At 37.3% G+C, this 25,668-nt stretch overlaps 1 protein-coding gene across 2 annotated transcripts; it reads right to left on the reverse strand.

Moving 5' to 3' along the window:
* Window positions 1–1,772: 1,772 nt before the first annotated feature.
* On the reverse strand, window positions 1,773–25,350 carry LOC133608875 (ubiquitin-conjugating enzyme E2 Q2-like). Of its 2 annotated transcripts, none has more exons than XM_072913382.1 (13): window positions 24,694–25,350; window positions 24,346–24,450; window positions 10,022–10,144; window positions 9,882–9,935; window positions 9,663–9,803; window positions 9,500–9,584; window positions 6,532–6,592; window positions 6,363–6,453; window positions 6,236–6,294; window positions 6,076–6,124; window positions 5,892–5,987; window positions 4,577–4,643; window positions 1,773–3,383 (listed from the first exon to the last, which is right to left on the reverse strand). In XM_072913382.1, the coding sequence occupies exons 1-13, from the start codon at window positions 24,850–24,852 to the stop codon at window positions 3,352–3,354; spliced, it is 1,122 nt and encodes a 373-aa protein (XP_072769483.1). In that variant the 5' UTR covers window positions 24,853–25,350; the 3' UTR covers window positions 1,773–3,351. The 2 variants fall into 2 exon arrangements, with proteins under 2 accessions (XP_072769483.1, XP_072769482.1); XM_072913381.1 differs by having other exon boundaries at window positions 9,663–9,806; window positions 24,694–25,348.
* Window positions 25,351–25,668: the final 318 nt, after the last annotated feature.

Consider the following 25,668-nt stretch of genomic DNA (forward strand, 5'->3'; position numbering starts at 1 on the left):
ACAATCAGGCCATTTAGTCGATTCTAAGCATTTGCACAAGAAAACAATTGCATGTTGTGTAGGAAGGGATTCAAGACTGTAAAATTGTCTCATCCATCCATTTTCTACCGCTTATTCCCTTTTGGGGTTGCGGGGGGCGCTGAAGCCTATCTCAGCTACAATCGGGCGGAAGGCGGGATACACCCTGGACAAGTCGCCACCTCATCGCAGGGCCAACACAGATAGACAGACAACATTCACACTCACATTCACACACTAGGGCCAATTTAGTGTTGCCAATCAACCTATCCCCAGGTGCATGTCTTTGGAAGTGGGAGGAAGCCGGAGTACCCGGAGGGAACCCACGCAGAATTGTCTCAGAAAAACAAAATTAGATACAATATAAAAACACTGACGCTACACAAGTCAGTAATAAACATGTCATTATCAGAGCTCACCAGTCAAGATAACTTGTTATCATACTGAAATATGGCAAAAGCAGCACAAATCAAAACCTAATGGGCCAAAAAGCTGCAGTGTATCAAAGACTGGCTTCAGGCTGTGTCAATGGAGACTTCATTGTGGACCAAGACACTTTAATCATAAAGATGGACTGCCTCTTTCCTCAGAGGATCCTAAAGGCTTTCTGTGTACTTTAAAACAAATGATGGACCCTGGCTGGTCCTCGAAGACCAAGATGTAAAAAAAACACTGCAACAAGAGACAAAAGTTTCCTGTTTTCACAATAAACCACCACCATGCTGACCCAAATGACCTAAGTGTTCTTTGCTCAACCAGCAAGTGAACATACATATGGTTGACAGTACTTTACTGCCATCTAGTGTTGACTGCAAGCAACCACCAAGTGGACACAAATGACTGCCAAGTCTTAATCATTGTAGAAAGAGTAAGTTGTCTATGAAAACAGTACGAATGTGGTGATATCGCAGACACAATAGGCCATCAAGCATGTTTTCCTCTAACACTAATCAAGACTTTGTCGCAGGTGTTTTGTTGTTTTTCATTGACCAGCACTTATAAACACAATCGTCGAGATATTTAATAAAATTCTTTATTCATAAACTTGATGCAAGTTTACAAATTACTTTACATGTTTAAATTCACCCTTGCAACGGAAAATAAATCAAAAGATCCGAACTGAAACCAAAGCATGCTAACCAGTGCATAAAAAACCAGGACATCGCGGTTTAATGGAGCAGAATTCGGTATGTCAGCGATGCCTCTGGAAAACATCGGCCTTAGAGGAGCAGTGCACATTTTGGGGTTAACAATCCTGGGTTATGTCAGAGGGTACAGATTCTGGGTCAGAACTGTGTAGATATATTTAACCTGGTTGGTTTAAATAAGCAACGAATTGTAGATATACTGATAAGTTAACCTAACAAGGACTCTGCCTTCTGTAACTTTAGCATTTGGGACTTCATGGATATAATACCATGCACAGCAATTACTGAAGAGATGGCGGTCTTTTGAGCTTGTATGTGATGAAGATACTGACGATCCATAGCTCGTTTGCAGTATGTATCCCTGAGTTTGTCTCTCCAAGGGCGGCCGGCGTAAGCGTAGATGTTATCTGAGTCGTTTTCAGAGGCCACATGTACATACGTGACACTTTACGGACATTAATACACCACAACTTTTGTGGTTGAGGTTTCTCGATCTTTTAATAAGATAAAAACGATGAAGCTACCTATGCTGTTTTTGAGGTTCTACAAAAACTACCATATTTCCTCAAATAGTGGGTAATTTCAGGTGTCTGAATGAGGTTGAAGTTGTTGCTTTTTTTTTTTTTTTACAATTTGTGCCAGAGACTATGTGATCAGGTGTATCCCCAACGACCTGCCATGCATGTTCCATTTGTGTGTCTTTTCATTCTTGGTTTTTGTTATTAATGTACTCAAATTAGAGGCGGAACCATTCCTCAATTTGGTTCCTTGCTGACACATTTGGATCTGCCTGAACTGCAGCTGAAGCAGCAAGTGTTAAATGATCCGGGTATTCTGTTTGGATTTGTTAGTGACCTGGTTTGTCAAAAAAAAAAAAAAAAAAGACTGTAGATTTTTGTCCTTCAATCATATCAGGATTTGATGTACCAAATTGAAGTGTATTTGTTGACGTGAATGATGCACCTGGGAAATAAAGGAGTGGAGTGGAGGAAACTATGTGAGGAAATACGGTATGCAAGTATTCAGAACATCCTTTGGAATGCATTTTGTTTAGGAATAGGAATTACTGAACATCACAGATGAGGGAGTTCTGTGGTGTTGAGATAGGGAAGAAGCATACTGGACTGAAGTCGAGACTATTGCTGTGATTCGGTGATAACCTTGCTGAGGAAAACTAAATGTGCTGTCAATGATGCGTCAAGAAAGTCACGATTCCCCACCTCCAGACTACCACAAAGGGGTGACTCGACTGACTTAACGGTTTGTTCGATGCATAGCCTGATTTGAGGTTCCTCCGGTTTCAGGAATGACAAAAAGACTCGCCAAAATGCCAGTAACGGCTCTGACTTAAGAGGTGCTGTCAAACAAAAACATGGGAATGTCATTGTCACCAATAACACCTTTACAACTTAACATTGAAGAAAACAACCCAGTAGTCATTAGACTTACATAAGAATATACCATACTTAAGGTTTCTTATGCAAGAGGTTCCATGATGCAGCTTCTTATTCTTCTTGTTTTAAGGAGGATGCTGCTGTTGGGACTCTGCCAAACGAGTACCAGTCTGTGCCGGGACAAGGCTACATTATAAACAATTTAATCCTCTTGCAGAAATACAAATGTACATGTTTACACGTGTGGTGTTAAAAGCAACTAGATTACAGTGTGATCTGGGATGTTCTGCACGTTCTTTTGCGCCTTGTCCGTTTCACAAAAGGTCTTCTTTCCTCCTTAGAGCATCAGTTTTAACAGAAGTCCAAATGCAAGCTGGCGTTACAAGCATCCTCCTCTTCTATGATTTGATCCAACAGTGCGGTTAGACCGGGTCTCTGGCCAAAAAAGCAAGCTGTGACATCAATGTAAAAATTGGCCACTGTGCCCAGCAACATCCAGAACCAAACAGGAGGGTCAGTGCTAATCAGTCCACTGTTTTCCCTTCAAGTATTGGATGCAAGCATTGCTATGGCGGCTCAGACGTACAACGATAAATATGTGACGACAAGCTAAACGTCCACAGGCAGAGGGGAAAGGTTGTATATGTGCTAATGTGCTTGTTTCGGTTGGTCGGTCACTGGAAGAGGAATTTGGCTTCACAAATGTTCATAATTGGTTTGCATGATTACCCCCCAAAAAATGTTGGTCACAAGAAAATAAAAACGTTCCAAGTGCAGGAAAAAAGTAAGGTCTAGCCATCCTCCTTTGGGGGTGTGTACCATCCTGGAGGCAAAAGCAACAAATTGCAAATTAGATTATGAAACTTTTGTTTCAGTTTTATGCTCCTAAAATCTGCAATAGTCTTCCAACATTGAGGCCTTCTCACATTTTCAAGAATGTTCAAATCGATCCTGAAAACACTTAATTGTGCAAATGACACCAGAAAGTATTTTATCTACAGTATTTGATTGGTTATAATTTAAATGTATTATGATTATTTTAATAATTGTATTTTCCAACTTGTATTTGATATATGATTTTATTATTGTTTATTTAAAACTGAAGTCTACTGTATTTTAATGTTGGTGATCATGGTGGTACTTGGAAATCCAAGTGTTTATCGAGTGTATATTCTATTTTGAAAAACTAGAGTATAAAACATGTTTAAGTTATTTCACTTTTTTTGTTAAGTAAATAACTCCACGTGTTTATAGATATATATATCTTCTTGTAATTTTCTGTAAAGCACTTTGAATTGTTTTGTGTACAAATTGTGCTCTATAAATACCTTGCCTACATTAGCAGGTTTGGGTCTGATTTGGACGACATTATTGCCCCCTCTAGTGGAGTGTAGGAGGAGTCTTCTCTACATACTGCAGTTGTTTAGTGTCCATTAAGATACATTTGTACTTTTTGATTGTTAAGAGTTAAACCGAATCTGCTAATTTGATTGTCAAGAAGGCACACAAACACTTGTATAATTTTCTGATTTGTATACATCAGTGTTATCTATTAGCCCAGGGCTACCAACGGGTTGGTTAGAAAAGTTAAGGGAGGCACAGCAGCTTGAAAAATATAAAGAAAAACTAAGTTTGACGAACTGATTTTCTTGAGGCATGGGGATTCCTACTAATGATACAAGAGCACTTCTATAGCTGCATTTTAATGTAAAATATAAATGTAGTCATGAAAAATTATGTTCTCGTATTTTACAAAATGCAGCCAGGAACTAGAGGTTTTAGTTTCACTTTGATGCAAATTGACCATCGGCCTCTTCAGTACACGCCTCTCTGGTGCAAAAACATCCGACCGGCTGTGCTGTGATTTAGTGAAGGCAGCAAAAGCCTTGAAAAACGTACTCTCCACACTTGAGTGTCTTCTACAATCACATTAATTAAGGATATTATTTGGGCATCCAGATAGAACAAATCAAAGAGTAGATAGGGAAAGTGGCACTTTCCCTAAGGAACACTCACCGTTTTTTTCATGGATCTGGACAAGAGATTTGTAGGATTGCTGTGCTCTGGCTAGATTGTACTGGTTCTGCAAGAAAGATAAAGTCAAGTCAAGTCAACCTTAATGACTGTAAACCATTACACTCAAAGTTCGATATAACGCAGCCCAATATAATGCAACGGTCTATATAATGCAATCGTGCCGTGGACCCTGAATTTTTACCCGTTTTTCCTTACCAGTCATTTGAGTTGTTTTTCAACAAGTTATCACAAATTTACACAGCAAATCTTTATTAAAGTCTCCACAAAGAAGGAATTAAACCCCCCAAAAAAACAACTTAAACCGAAATTGATAGCCGCACTTTGATAAATTCACGGACTGACTGGCGCCAGCTCAGTAGCTTAAATGCCAACATGGAGACATTAACGTCTTTCCACATTAGTGATGGGTCAAATGCAGAGGATAATCTCACCACACCTAGTGTGTGTGTGACAATCATAGGTACTTTAACTTTAAATTAAGAAACGACATACCCCAATCTAAACTTGTATAAACACTCTGCTATCTTAACAACTAAGCTATTTAAGTGTGCACATTGAACCTCCAAGCTCTCTTACTATCTTTCAGAGTGATCGTTCTATACTCTGAGGAAGTGTTTTTACAGTACATTCAAGGACCGTCAAACAGTAAGATACAATGCCTGCCAGAAATAATAAACAATAGATTTTATTTGTTACGCACTTTTCATTTAAATAAATATTGCTACATTGTGCTACAGTACAAATAAATATTTAAAACAATAAAAGCTTAGTCATTAAAACAGTTAAGATACTAAGACTAAAACAGCATCATTGAAGCGCAAGAAACATGCGAAATAATGGGTTTTCTAACAGTGTTTCTATTAATTTAAGTTTTTTAAACAAATACTTTGGTCAAAAGATTTCATGGTGTGCATATGTACTTTTTGGGCAAATTAAACAATAGCGCGGTAAGACTGATAACCGTGATAATTTTGGTCACGATAAACATTGATATGAAATTTTCATATTACATCCCTACTTGTTATTCAATCAGGTTACATTAGTTTTCTCCTTCCACTTTCTCATGCAACCCTAATCATTACAGCTAAAATAAGTTTTGAGATTTCAAAATTAGGAAGCATTTGGAACATTCTCTCTTGCTTACTTCGTAATACTGAGGAGGTAAATAGTTCAAGTTCCAGCATTTGCGAACGCAAATAAAACAATCGTCTGAAAATCCAAAATCAACCACTACAAAAAAGACTGGTAATATCACATGACAAGAAAATTGATGCTGATAATGGCGCTCACGTACTTTATTAGCTCCAAATTGCACTCTGGCTTTTCCTTTGACTAAAGTGGCGTTGATCTGCATGATGACAGACTCAATGGAATAGGCACTGCTCCAACCCTGAAGACAAAGGGCCCATCATTACCATTTCAACGCAAGCACACCTACAAATTAGCCCCACAGTGACTTCTACGGTCTAACAACCAACCTGTTTGGTGAGAAGTTCCATGCACAGGGCGCCTCCTCCAAGAACGTAGCTGAAGAAATAGAAAGAGATATAAAAAGTCCCGTGTTTCAACTCCTGTTTTAATGATCTTCCTTGAATTCAGGATGGAAAAGATTTGAATGTGGCAGTTAAATGAACTCACCCCCCAGACAACACAGGCGACACCACACGCACAAACGGAGGATCAAAAGGGAAATTATCCTGGGAAGAAATAAACATTGTTTATGTTTACACCCCAGTGTTTGTCCCAGGAATGTCTGTTTACTCACTTTATAGGAGAAGTTTAGTAAAATGTAATCCATTCCTTCTTTCTCCTTTAAGACTTGCAAATCGCTGTGCAAGGGACTATCCGGATCCACACTGTGGGTTGGCAAAACAAGAAGCATATCAGTGCTTTTCAACCAAAATGATATAACAAAAAACAGTATTTTTACTGACGTTCGTAGTTTGACGTGCCATTCGTAAAGGCTGTCATTGACGAGCTCCACTGAGAAGATGCCTGAAAAACATTCAACGTATTATTTGTTTTCTGGGTAGGTAGGAGCAGCTCAGTGAAAACTCAACTGAAGCATAAATGACAGTACAAGCTAATCATCAATACAAGAGTGGTGTCAAACAAGCCTGCCTTTACAAAAATATCGCTCAGTCACTCACTGAATTTTCTCACCATTTTCTCCTTAATAGCATAGATAAACAACACTGAAATTCAACCTGGCAATTTTTTTTGCGCTGTAACAAAGGCATGACTGAGTGTCTGGTATTACACAGTCCCTAGCCATCAGCGTGAAGAGTAACATCTCACACTTGCTTCTTTCGCACCGTTGTGGTGATCGCTCATCTTTGTGTGATAAGCTTCTTTTTAAACTTGTATATAAGTTACAATTGCAAAAATGTTACTTTAAAACATTGTCTGTACAAGTAACGTTTTTCCAAAGGTTACATCGAGTTGTTTTCAGTAAATATAATATTGTAATTATTTTTGCTTTGGTTTGGCCCAGTTCAGCATTGATGAAACTAACCTTCCTGTCCAAAGTCTGTGAATTTTGCTAAGTTTCCCAGATCTTGTTCATTGACAGTTGGCTTGGTGTTGGCCAAAGACCTCTCAACATGTCCGACATGCAAACTACAGGTTCCAAAAGCTTTTCTCCAGGCACATCCATCCAAGTCATTTCAATAGCATTGGGGTCTATACTGATTTTTGTATATTTCCATTAGGGCTGGGCCGATAAAATGATATCAATACATATCACGATAGGCATGTCACCGATATCAATAACAAATGCGTTCGATAAAACGTTTGATATATACCGTATTTTTTGGACTATAAGTCGCAGTTTTTTTCATAGTTTGGCCGGGGCTGCGACTTATACGTGAAATTATTAACACATTACCGTAAAATATCAAATAATATTATTTAGCTCATTCACGTAAGAGACTAGACGTATAAGATTTCATGGGATTTAGCGATTAGGAGTGACAGATTGTTTGGTTAACGTATAGCATGTTCTATATGTTATAGTTATTTGAATGACTCTTACCATAATATGTTACGTTAACATACCAGGCACGTTCTCAGTTGGTTATTTATGCGTCATATAACATACACTTATTCAGCCTGTTGTTCACTATTCTTTATTTATTTATTTTAAATTGCCTTTCAAATGTCTATTCTTGGTGTTGGGTTTTATCAAATACATTTCCCCAAAAATGCGACTTATACTCCAGTGCGACTTATATATGTTATTTTCCTTCTTTATTATGCATTTTCGGCCGGTGCGACTTATACTCCGGAGCGACTTATACTCCGGAGCGACTTATACTCCGGAGCGACTTATACTCCGAAAATACGGTATGTATTTTTTTCTGGTTGTAAGAAACCGAAAAGAACGAAGCATGGTTTGTGGCATTAATAAAGGTACTCGCAAAACAGGAAATGATTAGTGAACAATGGGAAGGACTTGCTCAACAGCCAATAGCATTACAGTATCAACTATCACGTTTGGTTGCGCCATATTGCTGCCTCACTGTTGATTCTTTGCATGAAGCAAAAAGAGAAAGTAAAAATGAGTGCTGCAGAGACAGAAGAAATTGTTGATAGACAGGAAAAGTCACCTCGACAGTATGGTAGTTTTTGGATTTTTTCAAACTGACCTTAGTCCTTCGCTGCGGCCATCTTTTCTGTTTAACAGTCAGATGTATGGAAATAACAGGTAGGAACTACGGTGCAGGACTGTAAAACTAAAAAAAAGAATTATAACAAATGTGCTACTTTAAAAATAATGATTTGGTCCAATAATATTGAAATAATAATTACTGCATAACAAATGTATTTCCATACTTGGATATGAATAACAGACCAAATTAAATGTTACACAGACCACGCAATTACCTGGCAGTAAAACTGCAAAAATGTGTTCTTCTCATTTATATTTTTACACTTTTGACTATTTCGTTATACTTTATTAGCATTTCTTACATATTCCTTATGTTTGCACTTAAATTCAAAGAGGTTATTGTCAAGTGTACATGTGATTTTATAATATCGTTTATATTGATCGTTTTGAGTGTTTTCCATGGTTGTGTTGACATTTTTTTTCTGCCTTAATAGCGGAGGAGATTACAAACAGAGGAAGGTTAAATTGAAATAAAAATATATTTTTCTCTTGGTCCATATTTTCCATTGGTAATAAAAAAATACCTGTCAAATTCATATTTCACAGTTTGTTGCATTTCACTTGATTGTAAAATATGTCGATCGAAAGGGGGTGTGACATTCATATTTCGTCAATATTCAAAATTCCATTACGTTTTTAAGACGGTCAGTCATGAAGTTTTTAGCATTCAATCAGACATTATTGTGAGGTTTTGTATTAGTGTTTCTAAAAATAGATATACCGGCCCCCAGACACATTGTTTTCTCTAAATGTGGCCCCCGAGTCAAAATAATTGCCCAGGCCTTATGTAGATGCACATATCTACTGTGCAGCTTTACTTTACAAAAGCAAAGAGTGGGATGATTATCTTTTTGACTTTTTGTATTTGACTTTATTAAATGTTTGGGTAGAATTTTATTAAACAAAATTAAAGTTTTCTTTTAAGTAAAATAGAAATGTATCAGAGCTGTTTATCTATTTTATGGAGGAATGTAGTTAATCATAGAACTGGCACCCGGTGTTATTAAAGAGTATTGATTTTGAATCGAGAATCGTTGGGATTAGACAATTGATTCTCAATCGAATTGTTACCCCCAAGAATCAAATCGAAACATGTGGCGCCAAAGGATTCACAGCCCTATTAGTTTCATATCCAATTCAAAACGGAGCATTGTTATCTTTGTAAGGGCAGTCAGTTATGATGATACTCTTGTATTGGATCTCATTAGTTGCACAGGTGCAAAGCAGCGCACCTGTTTTATAACTCTGGGACCTGTAGATCTCCCTGAGCTCCTTCATGAGGCGGTCTGAGGCCTGCACGGAGCCAGACACAGCTCCCTAAAAGTCAGTGAACAAAAATATCAATGAGAAAACCCCATTTCAAGAAGCGGGTTGGAAACACAGTCTAAGACTTACATTCAAGTGGTCTTGACGCTGGTTCTTCCGGATCTTCTCCAGGATGGCGAGATTCTCCTTCTCGATGCCGTCGTCCTCCGACTTTTTGCCTTCTACGGGCTCCTCCTCTTTCATTTCGTAGTGGTCCAGGTCTTCTATGTCCTGCTGGGACAGGATTGAAATTATGAAATACAATGATAAGAAGTGCTACGTTTAAATATTATTTTGATAGGTATATACCTCCCCCATTTCTTCCTCCTCTTCTTCTTCTGATGTGACCTCCTCTGTCCCATGCTGTACACACATACACAAAGACAGCATTGAAACACAGCACGGTTGTAGAGGACACAACAGCGAGACATGTGTCGACATGCTTTTACCTTCCGCTCTTGTCCTACAGGGCCGGCGGGTAACGGCTGGTCCAGCATCTCCACATCGGGATGTTGGGGAAGGTTGTAGAGTCGGCAGAGGTCACAAATTAGCTTCTTTAACTGCTGCAGAAGCTGTAAGAAAACCAAAACAATGACCGTTAAGAAGTACAAACCTTTATTTCATAATTGCAGAAACAATGGAAGCATGAGTGCTGTTACAGTATATCCTGCATTTTATGCACCTGTGCCTCTTATATAAAAACGCAGCAGAGCAGGATATTGTCGCAGGTTTCATGATTTTACACAGCAACATGCACCCATTTATTCAGATGGTTCGATGACGTGAAAAAAATGATCGACAACATCTCTGTCCTAACATTATGAATTACAAGCAGGCATTGTTGTTATATTGATACTACCACAAAGGGCAGTGGGGATCAAATTCCTTGTGTGTTAAACATACTTAGCCAATAAATCTGATTGTGAATATTGCCTACGTAGCAAGAAGGGAGGAAATAAAGTATCAGATTGGTATCATTAGATATACAACATTGCAGTATCAGTATGAAAAAGTGGTATCAAACAAATTCCTAATTTTAACCAGTGTTACCAAGTCCACTATGCAACTTGGGGCTTGCTCTTCTGTCTGAGCGGTAGGTAATTTGTCTGTTCTCCACCACCATTTCCTGGTTATTGCTTGCACCTGCCCAGTCGACACGGCACACCCCCACACATACTTGTACACATTGCGTGTGCACAATAGATTCTGGATTTTTGCCTCTTCATATTTATGTGCCAGTCTTCTTGTTTAAAAGACTACCTAATTAGTACTTCAATCGGTAACTTGTTTCTCCAAAACAAACGATCACTGGCAGCATTGGATCAGAATATTTGAAATTTCTAATTTACCGGGTAAATTAAGTACCTCTCTGTTTCCACAAAAAACTACCCGGATAAACTTCGTTTTTCTGGAACTATGTTTGTGTCCTAGTAGCGAGGTAGGACTTTTTGATGTTCCCATGAACCTTAGAAGGGCAAGCTGAACGCTGATAAAACTTTGTATTCAAAGTTTCAGCCGTCATTAGAGTATGCGAGGACAACATATTTATTGCTTTTTTCTTGTCTGTCTATTACAACATACTCGATCACACTGACTAGTGGAACTAACTTGCACTGTTTTTATTCAGCTGTAGTCGTTAAACTAGTATGCAGTTTCATGCTGTTTGATTTTTACAAACTTCATTTTAATACACGATGCAACTTGAAGTGGATGGACTCTTTTAAACATATTTACAGATGAAAATAAAGTATTCAGCAGCGAGGCGAGCTGCTCACTGGGACTCCAACCTTGCTGTTTGAAAATAAACATTAAATAAAATAAGAGTGAAATGAAGGCAAATCACATCAAATGTTCACAAATTACTTTGTTACAGAGTGTAAAAGTAGCTAATGACACACCATTTGTGTAGTTATTCAGCTCACCCCGGATGAACCAAATGCTAATGCTAACAGGCTAACTCTAAATATGATGCATATGTTGAGATTAACGCTGGCATTTATCATCTACGGTATATATCATATATAAATCAGCAGCGTCGTTCAAAAAAGCTTTTATCAATTACGCCAAATAGCGAAAGTGAAACCGCTTCTATCAAGTCATGATCTTGAGAAATTAATCCACGCCTTTATCTCGACTCGTCTTGATTACTGTAATGCCCTGTATGTAGGCATTAGCCAGGCCTCCCTCGCCCGCCTGCAGCTCGTGCAGAACTCTGCTGCTCGTCTGCTAACACAGACCCGCAGACGTGAGCACATCACCCCTATTTTAGCGTCCCTTCACTGGCTCCCTGTGCGTTACCGAATACATTTTAAACTCCTTTTATTTGTTTTTAAATGTCTAAACAACCTCGCGCCAACCTATCTCTCCGACCTCCTTCAGCCTTACTGCCCCACCCGATCCTTAAGATCAGCCGATCAGCTGCTGTTGACGGTCCCTGACACAAGGCTGAAGCTTAGAGGTGACAGAGCTTTCGCCGTTGCTGCTCCCAAGCTCTGGAACGACCTACCCCTGAGTGTTAGACAAGCCTCCTCTCTTCCTGTTTTTAAATCTCTCTTAAAAACATACTTTTATTCCATGGCTTTTAACACTGAGTGATATCCATCCTGCAATGGCGCCCCATAATACACCTGCTGTGAACCTGTTTTTATGTTTTTATTTATTCTATTTTAATTATTTATTTTTTTATCGTGTTGTTTGTGTTGTGTTTGCTCGGTACTCGTTTTATCTTTTAACCTGTTCATTGTACAGCACTTTGGCTACCCCTGTGGTAAATTTTAAATGTGCTTTATAAATAAAGTTGATTTGATTTGATTTGATATTATTTCTAGCTGAAATGGACCATAAGGACTTGCCTGACCCTCATGAATTCATCATTTAATAAGGGGACAACTTAAAAGCCTAGCTGACTTGTTATGTAAAATCTGGTACCCTTTGTTTTAAATCATATCATTTGTGTCTTATTGCTTTGTATTTAACTTACCGGTACTTAAATTTTAGTGAAAAAATAATAAATAAAAAATAATCTAATATTGTCTGTTTATTTACGTGGTATCAATGTAGAAATATACTGTACCACTCATCCGTACGCCATCAGCCTAATTTGTATAAACTACCCTGAACTGTGAAATGAGGTGGAAACAAACAACCACACAAGTCTACACGAACTAGAGATCAACTGATTGTCGGCAACAATATTTGTAATTTTAACATATATCGGTATTTGCAAAATCGGTATGTCTTTTTTTTCCATTAAACATTTTTTTTATTATGGATATTGAATAGTAATAGTTACCTTTACCACCAATACTATCATTTTAAATATAACAGCTATTGAACTAAAGCCTTTTTTTAATCCAATGGGCCTATTTAAAGCTGCTAATTTAGAGAATCAAAATAACGATATGTAAACAGCCTGTTAGGAGTAGAAGCATGTTGGTGTGTTTAAGAGAGAGATTAAAACTGTAAACTAAATTCAGTCTAGTTTTATTGCAGGAACACACAAAGACGATAGAGAATATTGTGTGACACACGAGAAGCTGCAGAACAGCAAAGCGTCCCTGGAATAATTTGCATGGCTGCTATATATGCGTGCATGCGTGTAGGATGTTTAGTAATACAAAATGTGGATTGTTACGATCATGCCTTGATGAAGATGTTAATGTAACCCTTGTTATTTATACCTAAATATTGCATTTGATGATGCACATTACGCTGTCTTTTATATTACTGTATATTTTATATTGCGTAGAAATGTGTATTGTTTCTAGGTGATCAGGCTCCGAACGGTCTGTCAATATCAATACTTGTGGATTTGGAATAATTTAATATATCACAGTTGGCGTTATTAGGGTCACATGTTACTTCAGCCTGTCTGTGTGGCAGGGATACAAAACTTTCTGGAACTATTTATCCATCCAAATTTTAGGTTAACTTCATAAACGATGCTACTGTCCCTTTGTATGTCCCTGTCAGGCCCGCGTGAGGCCAATCATAAATTACAAAATAAATTCAAAAAAGTATCTATGTCGAGTGTGCAATACAACGGTGCTGCTTTTGTTTTGAAAAGCGTTATTTGTATTACTTCCGTGTGGACGTATGCTCGTGCGCGATTGTGAGTGAATGTGAACAGCGGCAATCACAAATTACAAAATCAATTTTAAAAAACACCTATGTCGTGCGTGCAATACAACTGTGCTGCTTTTATTTTGAAAAGTGTTATTTACGGCCATATGTCCGTGTGTAACCTGTGAGTGAAGGTGCACAGCGACAAGTGAGACGCTAAAAAAAGAAAAGTTGATGACGAATGGCATGTTTTCAACAAGACATGGACTGCCAAGTATTTCTTTACAGAAATTAAAGGTAAAACCGTGTGCTTAATTTGTGGTACACAGCTTGCTGTGCTTAAAGAATATAGTGTAACGACCTGCTGAAGTTAATGTTCTGTTCTTTAGTTGCGGAAATATTTACCGGGGGCCGCATGAGCAACCCGAGCACTGCTGGAGGGCCACACCGACAATATTTCAATTAAATTTTGCTCAAATTATTTTTGATATACCGTAAGATAAATAATAATTATAATAATATTTTCATTTAACCTAACTTGTCTTTATACAAAAGCAGATGGCTTTTGATGGTTTTATTTTTAACACTTTCTTACACAACACTTCCTGATGTATGTTACAATGCAAAAATTTAGATTTCTGTCACTTTATCCTGCATCCTCTTTGTTGTGATTGTAGCACGCCTGTAAGGTGATTGGTGAAGAAGGAGAAAGCGTTGCTGTTGCGTAAATGAGGAGTGAGGATAGACGTGCGTGTGGAAGTAACGAGATAAGTTGAGCTGTGTTAGTATAGGTTGCTCAATAAAAGTTTAAAAAGAGCGTCAGACTTGGTGTGCACTTCTTCTGGACGCTACAATTGGTGTCAGAAGTAAAACTTTGCGCATCTGCGGCTGCTTGTGTGAATCCCGGACGTGAGCTCTCGCAAAGAGAGAGAGAGAGAGAGAGAGAGGGAGGGAGGAAGGCGAGAGGCAGCGTCTACAGGTGCAGCGCACGCTGCTTGGCATGGGGGAATTCCGCCCTCAATGCAGACTCCCAGGTTTGATGGTAAGGCGAACTGGGAGGCATTTCATCCCACTTCTGACACCAATTGTAGCGTCCAGAAGAAGTGCACACCAAGTGTGACGCTCTTTTGAAACTTTTATTGAGCAACCTATACTAACACAGCTCAACTTATCTCGTTCTTTCCACACGCACGTCTATCCTCACTCCTCATTTACGCAACAGCAACGCTTTCTCCTTCTTCACCAATCACCTTACAGGCGTGCTACAATCACAACAAAGAGGATGCAGGATAAAGTGACAGAAATCTAAATTTTTGCATTGTAACATACATCAGGAAGTGTTGTGTAAGAAAGTGTTAAAAATAAAACCATCAAAAGCCATCTGCTTTTGTATAAAGATAAGTTAGGTTAAATGAAAATATTATTATAATTATTATTTATCTTACGGTATATCAAAAATAATTTGAGCAAAATTTAATTGAAATATTGTCGGTGTGGCCCTCCAGCAGTGCTCGGGTTGCTCATGCGGCCCCCGGTAAATATTAATTGCCCACCCCTGGTCCAGAGGAACGCCCGCCGACACGTTTTGATTTTTAAATAAACATGTTTCAAGCATTTAAACAAAGTTAAGAGTTGGAATTTGTACTATTATTTTTGTAAATGTTGACGCTACTATGCCATTTTTACTGTAATATAATATCGTCTCTAAATATCTGTTATCGGCCTCATTCTCTAATAATAACAACCGGTATAAGCCCTGAAAAAAACATATTGGTCTATCTCTAAGGAAGTGCCAAAAACTTAAAAGTTCCTGAACTTTTGGTGGGAAAAGGCCTAATGTAAACATTTTATAAGGTGGTGCAACATCCCCATGCTTTGACAGTTATTATTCAGTTTTGCAAGACATGCACTATTCAGAATTTTCCCACATGTAAAAAAATCCTTGTGGCACAATAAAGGAGGGAAGCATCGCAACCCTCTCCGGACATTGCGCAAATAAATACCATTACATTCTCTAGTATTATAACATTTTAAATGCGCAACATTGGCTGAATTGGCTTCACCCGCCCCTTCCTGCGGTGTCCGCATCGGTTTGGCAGCGAAACTACACAGAAAATGGCGGCAAAATTTATACAAAGTTAAGAGTTGGAATTTGTAATATAATTTTTCTAAATGTTGATGCTAATATGCCATTCATACTGTAATGTAATATCGGCCCTAAATATCGGCATCATTCTCTAATAAAAAACGGTATCAGCCCTGAAAAAAACATTGGTCGATCTCTAAGGAAGTTCCAAAAACTCAAAAGTTCCTGAACATTTGGTGGGAAAAGGCCTAATGTAAACATTCTATCAGGTGGTGCTTTGACAGTTATTATTCAGTTTTACAAAACATTTACTATTCAGAATTTTCCCGCATGTAAAAAAACATTTGTGGCACAATACAAACAATGACAGCTTTGATGCGAAACAACTTTCGACAAAAGAGAACCAACATTAAAAATAAAAGGAACAAATTGTTAATACATATATAAATAAATCTTGCACATTTCTTTATGATGAGGCTAAATGACTTGGTTTTGACAGTCCTGAAAGACAAACTAATTCGCTACAAATGGCCACTTGCATAACCTGTTATACAGCAACCACTGTTTAAACATGTAACTCAAAGAATGTATGATTGTCAATTTTAACAGCTTTAATTATAATTGTGCTGTACATCATGCAGTAACACATCTGTACATATATATGGGGGCGGTATAGCTCGGTTGGTAGAGTGGCCGTGCAAGCAACTTGAGGGTTCCAGGTTCGATCCCCGCTTCTGGTTTAAAAAATGTAACTTAGATATTGGGTTTCACAATGTAAAGCGCTTTGAGTCACTAGAGCAGTGGTTCTTAACCTGGGTTCGATCAAACCCTAGGGGTTCAGTGAGTCGGCCTCGGGAGTTCGGCGGAGCCTCCGCCGCAGAGGTCAAGACACACCCGACTAATCGTGTAGATAAAAACTTCTCCCTATCGACGTATTATGGATGCCCCCAAACAATGTCCCCTCTAATTTTCCACATGCGTGAGCAAACGTAAAAGCTCCTTGAGCATTCAGTGGAGCACATGTGAGCGACGTCAGACGTGCATATGCACTAGACTAGACTTCCTTTTTATTGTCATTCAAATTTGAACTTTACAGCACAGATAAGGACGAAATTTCGTTACATAAGCTCATGGTAGTGCAGGATAAAACAGCAATAAGGTGCATATATAAATAATAAATATATATAAACAATATATAAATATATATAAAATAAATAAATATATATAAATAAATAGATTACTGTACGGATAAATATATTGCACTTTTTCACATGCGTCCACGTTTATGGATGTATGTTATATTGTCTTTTTTATTCCAGCGAGTTAATCCATTTTGGGGGGAGTTGAGGGGATAATTTAATTGAATTATGATGCGTTCAAGAGTTTTACGGCCTGAGGGAAGAAGCTGTTACAGAACCTGGAGGTTCTGCTTCGGAGGCTGCGGAACCTCTTTCCAGAGTCCAGCAGTGAAAACAGTCCTTGGTGGGGGTGGGAGGAGTCTTTGCAGATTTTCTGAGCCCTGGTCAGGCAGCGGCTTTTTGTGGCCACACCTGTCCCAAACCTGACTAATTAACAAGTTAAAAGTTTTATTATTATAATCAAATGACAGCAGTCATTTCCATGAGATTATTTTCTAATATAAGTGTTTTGGCCCACTTACAATGACAATAACAAAAAATATTGTTTTTCATGAGCTGTGCACTAGTATTGTATGTCTGGGTGGGGGTCCTGCTTTGGAAATAATTTGTACCCCTTTCAGATATCGCATTTAGTTCCCACTAAAACATTCACATGTTGCACAATGAGATGTAAACATGGGATCATGTGTACATTCCTGTAACTTTCTGTTTGTAAAATTAGTATTTCTTTAATATAATAACATAATTTCACGAATATTATTTATAAATTGAGATTAAATTAAGGAAAAAACATTTTATTTTTCACTAGAGAAGTGTTCGGTGAATGCGCATATGAAACTGGTGGGGTTCGGTACCCCCAACAAGGTTAAGAACCACTGTTATAATCCAATGACAGCAGTAATTTCCATGACATTATTTTCTAATGTAAGTGTTTTGGCCCACTTACAATGACAATAACAAAAAATATTGTTTTTCATGAGCTGTGCACTAGTATTGTATGTCTGGGTGGGGGTCCTGCTTTGGAAATAATTTGCACCGCTTTCAGATATCGCATTTAGTTCCCACTAAAACATTCACATGTTGCACAATGAGATGTAAACACGGGATCATGTGTACATTCCTGTAACTTTCTGTTTGTAAAATTAGTATTTCTTTAATATAATAACATAATTTCATGAATATTATTTATAACTTAATATTAAATTAAGGAAAAAACATTTTATTTTTCACTAGAGAAGCGTTCGGTGAATGCGCATATGAAACTGGTGGGGTTCGGTACCTCCAACCAGGTTAAGAACCACTGTTATAATCAAATGACAGCAATAATTTCCATGAGATTATTTTCTAATATAAGTGTTTTGGCCCACAATAACAAAATATATTGTTTTTCATGAGCTGTGCACTAGTATTGTATGTCTGGGTGGGGGTCCTGCTTTGGAAATAATTTGTACCCCTTTCAGATATCGCATTTAGTTCCCACTAAAACATTCACATGTTGCACAATGAGATGTAAACATGGGATCATGTGTACATTCCTGTAACTTTCTGTTTGTGAAATTAGTATTTATTTAATATAATAACATAATTTCATGAATATTATTTATAAATTGAGATTAAATTAAGGAAAAAACATTTCACTTTTCACTAGAGAAGGGTTCGGTGAATGCGCATATGAAACTGGTGGGGTTCGGTACCTCCAACAAGGTTAAGAACCACTGTTATAATCAAATGACAGCAGTAATTTCCATGAGATTATTTTCTAATGTAAGTGTTTTGGCCCACTTACAATGACAATAACAAAAAATATTGTTTTTCATGAGCTGTGCACGAGTATTGTATGTCTGGGTGGGGGTCCTGCTTCGGAAATAATTTGTACCCCTTTCAGATATCGCATTTAGTTTCCACTAAAACATTCACATGTTGCACAATGAGATGTAAACATGGGATCATGTGTACATTCCTGAAACTTTCTATTTGTAAAATTAGTATTTCTTTAATATAATAACATAATTTCATGAATATTATTTATAAATTGAGATTAAATTAAGGAAAAAACATTTTATTTTTCACTAGAGAAGGGTTCGGTGAATGCGCATATGAAACTGGTGGGGTTCGGTACCTCCAACCAGGTTAAGAACCACTGTTATAATCAAATGACAGCAATAATTTCCATGAGATTATTTTCTAATATAAGTGTTTTGGCCCACAATAACAAAATATATTGTTTTTCATGAGCTGTGCACTAGTATTGTATGTCTGGGTGGAGGTCCTGCTTTGGAAATAATTTGTACCCCTTTCAGATATCGCATTTAGTTCCCACTAAAACATTCACATGTTGCACAATGAGATGTAAACATGGGATCATGTGTACATTCCTGTAACTTTCTGTTTGTGAAATTAGTATTTATTTAATATAATAACATAATTTCATGAATATTATTTATAAATTGAGATTAAATTAAGGAAAAAACATTTCACTTTTCACTAGAGAAGGGTTCGGTGAATGCGCATATGAAACTGGTGGGGTTCGGTACCTCCAACAAGGTTAAGAACCACTGTTATAATCAAATGACAGCAGTAATTTCCATGAGATTATTTTCTAATGTAAGTGTTTTGGCCCACTTACAATGACAATAACAAAAAATATTGTTTTTCATGAGCTGTGCACTAGTATTGTATGTCTGGGTGGGGGTCCTGCTTTGGAAATAATTTGTACCCCTTTCAGATATCGCATTTAGTTCCCACTAAAACATTCACATGTTGCACAATGAGATGTAAACATGGGATCATGTGTACATTCCTGTAACTTTCTGTTTGTGAAATTAGTATTTATTTAATATAATAACATAATTTCATGAATATTATTTATAATTTAAGATTAAATTAAGGAAAAAACATTTTATTTTTCACTAGAGAAGCGTTCGGTGAATGCGCATATGAAACTGGTGGGGTTCGGTACCTCCAACCAGGTTAAGAACCACTGTTATAATCAAATGACAGCAATAATTTCCATGAGATTATTTTCTAATATAAGTGTTTTGGCCCACAATAACAAAATATATTGTTTTTCATGAGCTGTGCACTAGTATTGTATGTCTGGGTGGGGGTCCTGCTTCGGAAATAATTTGTACCCCTTTCAGATATCGCATTTAGTTCCCACTAAAACATTCACATGTTGCACAATGAGATGTAAACATGGGATCATGTGTACATTCCTGCAACTTTCTGTTTGTGAAATTAGTATTTATTTAATATAATAACATAATTTCATGAATATTATTTATAAATTGAGATTAAATTAAGGAAAAAACATTTTATTTTTCACTAGCGAAGGGTTCGGTGAATGCGCATATGAAACTGGTGGGGCTCGGTACCTCCAACAAGGTTAAGAACCACTGTTATAATCAAATGACAGCAGTAATTTCCATGAGATTATTTTCTAATATAAGTGTTTTGGCCCACAATAACAAAATATATTGTTTTTCATGAGCTGTGCACTAGTATTGTATGTCTGGGTGGGGGTCCTGCTTCGGAAATAATTTGTACCCCTTTCAGATATCGCATTTAGTTTCCACTAAAACATTCACATGTTGCACAATGAGATGTAAACATGGGATCATGTGTACATTCCTGAAACTTTCTATTTGTAAAATTAGTATTTCTTTAATATAATAACATAATTTCATGAATATTATTTATAAATTGAGATTAAATTAAGGAAAAAACATTTAATTTTTCACTAGAGAAGGGTTCGGTGAATGCGCATATGAAACTGGTGGGGTTCGGTACCTCCAACCAGGTTAAGAACCACTGTTATAATCAAATGACAGCAATAATTTCCATGAGATTATTTTCTAATATAAGTGTTTTGGCCCACAATAACAAAATATATTGTTTTTCATGAGCTGTGCACTAGTATTGTATGTCTGGGTGGGGTTCCTGCTTCGGAAATAATTTGTACCCCTTTCAGATATCGCATTTAGTTCCCACTAAAACATTCACATGTTGCACAATGAGATGTAAACATGGGATCATGTGTACATTCCTGTAACTTTCTGTTTGTGAAATTAGTATTTATTTAATATAATAACATCATTTCATGAATATTATTTATAAATTGAGATTAAATTAAGGAAAAAACATTTAATTTTTCACTAGAGAAGGGTTCGGTGAATGCGCATATGAAACGGGTGGGGTTCGGTACCTCCAACCAGGTTAAGAACCACTGTTATAATCAAATGACAGCAATAATTTCCATGAGATTATTTTCTAATATAAGTGTTTTGGCCCACAATAACAAAATATATTGTTTTTCATGAGCTGTGCACTAGTATTGTATGTCTGGGTGGGGGTCCTGCTTCGGAAATAATGTGTACCCCTTTCAGATATCGCATTTAGTTCCCACTAAAACATTCACATGTTGCACAATGAGATGTAAACATGGGATCATGTGTACATTCCTGTAACTTTCTGTTTGTGAAATTAGTATTTATTTAATATAATAACATAATTTCATGAATATTATTTATAATTTAAGATTAAATTAAGGAAAAAACATTTCACTTTTCACTAGAGAAGGGTTCGGTGAATGCGCATATGAAACTGGTGGGGTTCGGTACCTCCAACAAGGTTAAGAACCACTGTTATAATCAAATGACAGCAGTAATTTCCATGAGATTATTTTCTAATGTAAGTGTTTTGGCCCACTTACAATGACAATAACAAAAAATATTGTTTTTCATGAGCTGTGCACTAGTATTGTATGTCTGGGTGGGGGTCCTGCTTTGGAAATAATTTGTACCCCTTTCAGATATCGCATTTAGTTCCCACTAAAACATTCACATGTTGCACAATGAGATGTAAACATGGGATCATGTGTACATTCCTGTAACTTTCTGTTTGTGAAATTAGTATTTATTTAATATAATAACATAATTTCATGAATATTATTTATAATTTAAGATTAAATTAAGGAAAAAACATTTTATTTTTCACTAGAGAAGCGTTCGGTGAATGCGCATATGAAACTGGTGGGGTTCGGTACCTCCAACCAGGTTAAGAACCACTGTTATAATCAAATGACAGCAATAATTTCCATGAGATTATTTTCTAATATAAGTGTTTTGGCCCACAATAACAAAATATATTGTTTTTCATGAGCTGTGCACTAGTATTGTATGTCTGGGTGGGGGTCCTGCTTCGGAAATAATTTGTACCCCTTTCAGATATCGCATTTAGTTCCCACTAAAACATTCACATGTTGCACAATGAGATGTAAACATGGGATCATGTGTACATTCCTGCAACTTTCTGTTTGTGAAATTAGTATTTATTTAATATAATAACATAATTTCATGAATATTATTTATAAATTGAGATTAAATTAAGGAAAAAACATTTTATTTTTCACTAGCGAAGGGTTCGGTGAATGCGCATATGAAACTGGTGGGGCTCGGTACCTCCAACAAGGTTAAGAACCACTGTTATAATCAAATGACAGCAGTAATTTCCATGAGATTATTTTCTAATATAAGTGTTTTGGCCCACAATAACAAAATATATTGTTTTTCATGAGCTGTGCACTAGTATTGTATGTCTGGGTGGGGGTCCTGCTTCGGAAATAATTTGTACCCCTTTCAGATATCGCATTTAGTTTCCACTAAAACATTCACATGTTGCACAATGAGATGTAAACATGGGATCATGTGTACATTCCTGAAACTTTCTATTTGTAAAATTAGTATTTCTTTAATATAATAACATAATTTCATGAATATTATTTATAAATTGAGATTAAATTAAGGAAAAAACATTTAATTTTTCACTAGAGAAGGGTTCGGTGAATGCGCATATGAAACTGGTGGGGTTCGGTACCTCCAACCAGGTTAAGAACCACTGTTATAATCAAATGACAGCAATAATTTCCATGAGATTATTTTCTAATATAAGTGTTTTGGCCCACAATAACAAAATATATTGTTTTTCATGAGCTGTGCACTAGTATTGTATGTCTGGGTGGGGTTCCTGCTTCGGAAATAATTTGTACCCCTTTCAGATATCGCATTTAGTTCCCACTAAAACATTCACATGTTGCACAATGAGATGTAAACATGGGATCATGTGTACATTCCTGTAACTTTCTGTTTGTGAAATTAGTATTTATTTAATATAATAACATCATTTCATGAATATTATTTATAAATTGAGATTAAATTAAGGAAAAAACATTTAATTTTTCACTAGAGAAGGGTTCGGTGAATGCGCATATGAAACGGGTGGGGTTCGGTACCTCCAACCAGGTTAAGAACCACTGTTATAATCAAATGACAGCAATAATTTCCATGAGATTATTTTCTAATATAAGTGTTTTGGCCCACAATAACAAAATATATTGTTTTTCATGAGCTGTGCACTAGTATTGTATGTCTGGGTGGGGGTCCTGCTTCGGAAATAATGTGTACCCCTTTCAGATATCGCATTTAGTTCCCACTAAAACATTCACATGTTGCACAATGAGATGTAAACATGGGATCATGTGTACATTCCTGTAACTTTCTGTTTGTGAAATTAGTATTTATTTAATATAATAACATAATTTCATGAATATTATTTATAAATTGAGATTAAATTAAGGAAAAAACATTTCACTTTTCACTAGAGAAGGGTTCGGTGAATGCGCATATGAAACTGGTGGGGTTCGGTACCTCCAACAAGGTTAAGAACCACTGTTATAATCAAATGACAGCAGTAATTTCCATGAGATTATTTTCTAATGTAAGTGTTTTGGCCCACTTACAATGACAATAACAAAAAATATTGTTTTTCATGAGCTGTGCACGAGTATTGTATGTCTGGGTGGGGGTCCTGCTTCGGAAATAATTTGTACCCCTTTCAGATATCGCATTTAGTTTCCACTAAAACATTCACATGTTGCACAATGAGATGTAAACATGGGATCATGTGTACATTCCTGAAACTTTATATTTGTAAAATTAGTATTTCTTTAATATAATAACATAATTTCATGAATATTATTTATAAATTGAGATTAAATTAAGGAAAAAACATTTTATTTTTCACTAGAGAAGGGTTCGGTGAATGCGCATATGAAACTGGTGGGGTTCGGTACCTCCAACAAGGTTAAGAACCACTGCACTAGAGAAAAGCGCTATATAAATAGAATTCACTTCACTTATTTTTCCAATGTTGTGAGTTTCCAGCTGAGCTTGTTTCTCACGCGAAATCCAGCAACGCAGTTCAACGCCACATTGCGGAGGGAGGCCTCGCAACCCTCTCCGGACATTGTGCAAATAAATACCATTACCTTCTCTTGTATTATAACATTTCAAATGCGCAACATTGGCTTCGCCCGCCGCTTCCTGCGGTGTCCGCAACGAAACTACACAGAAAATGGCGGCAAAGTGCCGGATTTTGCATGCAAGCGGCGTCCAAACAAAACACGCATTTCCCACACGGCGATATTTACCAAGGTGCTGCCCTTCCTCACATCTTCCAAACGTTCCAACACTTGCGCCAAGCTGGGGTCGTCGGAGTCCACGAACCAAATGGGGGAAGTGGACGGATATGACTCCTTGAACGCAGCACACAAACACAAGCGTTAATAGGTTGCGTGGAACTGCGTTGTTGGCTAACATGTAGCATAACCTGCTAACACACACATATATGGGTTATTCAACAAGACAGCGGCTACACTAATTGTCTGAAAATAAAAAGTAATGTAGTGTAAGAAGGTTTAGTTAGCATGGCTCGGCTTGCAACTTGTCCCGCTAACTTTAGCTCGCTTTTTGCTACACATAACCCCTCACCCCCTTACCGTAATGTTACAGTGGATAATTAACAGCTTCTCCCCGGTCACATTGAACTGACAGCTCAGCTCGTCTGGTTTCCAGTCGATAATCCGGAATCGTTCGTGATTTGGGTCAAAAATGGACTCTAAAAACTTCAGTTCGGCCTTCAGCCCCGACACCGACATCTTCCACGCATCTCCGGCCGGGCCGCTTGGGGGGAAAGGGGAGGGGGGGAGGGAGGAAGAAGCCGGGACCGAGCTTTTTTTTTTAGCGAGCTAGCAAGCAAGAAAGCAACATAAATAAAAAAAAAAAGTGGAATTATTCGATTTCGAAAGGTGGTTATTAAACCTCTTTGGGTGTGTCCAAATGAGTTATGCTAAACAGCACAAACACAATATGAGTGGCTAACGATTAGCATGTTAGCATGCTAGTCCCTTGTTGTTGTCTTTCCGTCCCTATTGTTGTTGGCCGCCAAGGATCACGACGTTCTTAAAAAGACCGCAGTTCTCATCGTGTCAATTCTGTCCCGTCGCACAGAGCCGAGCTTGTCATTTAACTAGGGAAAACATTTTTTACATAATGTGTATTTTTTTTTTATCCGTGTTTCCTCAATCCGGTGATGTCTCCACTGTAGTTGGGTTCTTGTGGGGTTTAAAGATGGCGTCTCGCAAGATCGTCGTTCCCCGCAGCATCCCACAATGCAACGCGACATCGTTTTCCACTCCTGTCAGTGTTCGACGGCAACTGTAAAATACAATTGTTAATGTCTGACATGTGTTATTAGATTGAGACAAGGAAACTCTCTTTTGGGGCTTAAATATTATCTGAAGTGGCATTTTATGCGGCCAATGATGTCTGTTACGAGCTTTATGAATATTGTAATAACACAATACGGTCAAAAGGGGGCAGTATATCCTCATGTTCGACTGACAAGGCGACTTGGCTAATCCAGTCATAGTGAAAAGTAATGAAAGTCAATCATAAATACTATGTTATTTCTA

The sequence above is a fragment of the Nerophis lumbriciformis genome, linkage group LG06 (assembly GCF_033978685.3).
Source record: "Nerophis lumbriciformis linkage group LG06, RoL_Nlum_v2.1, whole genome shotgun sequence".
Taxonomy (NCBI): domain Eukaryota; kingdom Metazoa; phylum Chordata; class Actinopteri; order Syngnathiformes; family Syngnathidae; genus Nerophis; species Nerophis lumbriciformis.

What these genes read in the sequence shown, in the direction of transcription:
- LOC133608875 (XM_072913381.1), bottom strand. Translation starts at nt 24,852, where the DNA reads ATGTCGGTGTCGGGGCTGAAGGCCGAACTGAAGTTTTTAGAGTCCATT. An exon ending in TGGCACGTCAAACTACGAAC is followed by an intron (nt 6,454 to 6,531) that starts GTCAGTAAAAAT and finishes GCCAACCCACAG; the next exon opens with TGTGGATCCGGATAGTCCCT. An exon ending in TGCAATTTGGAGCTAATAAA is followed by an intron (nt 4,644 to 5,891) that starts GTACGTGAGCGC and finishes TCTTTCTTGCAG; the next exon opens with AACCAGTACAATCTAGCCAG.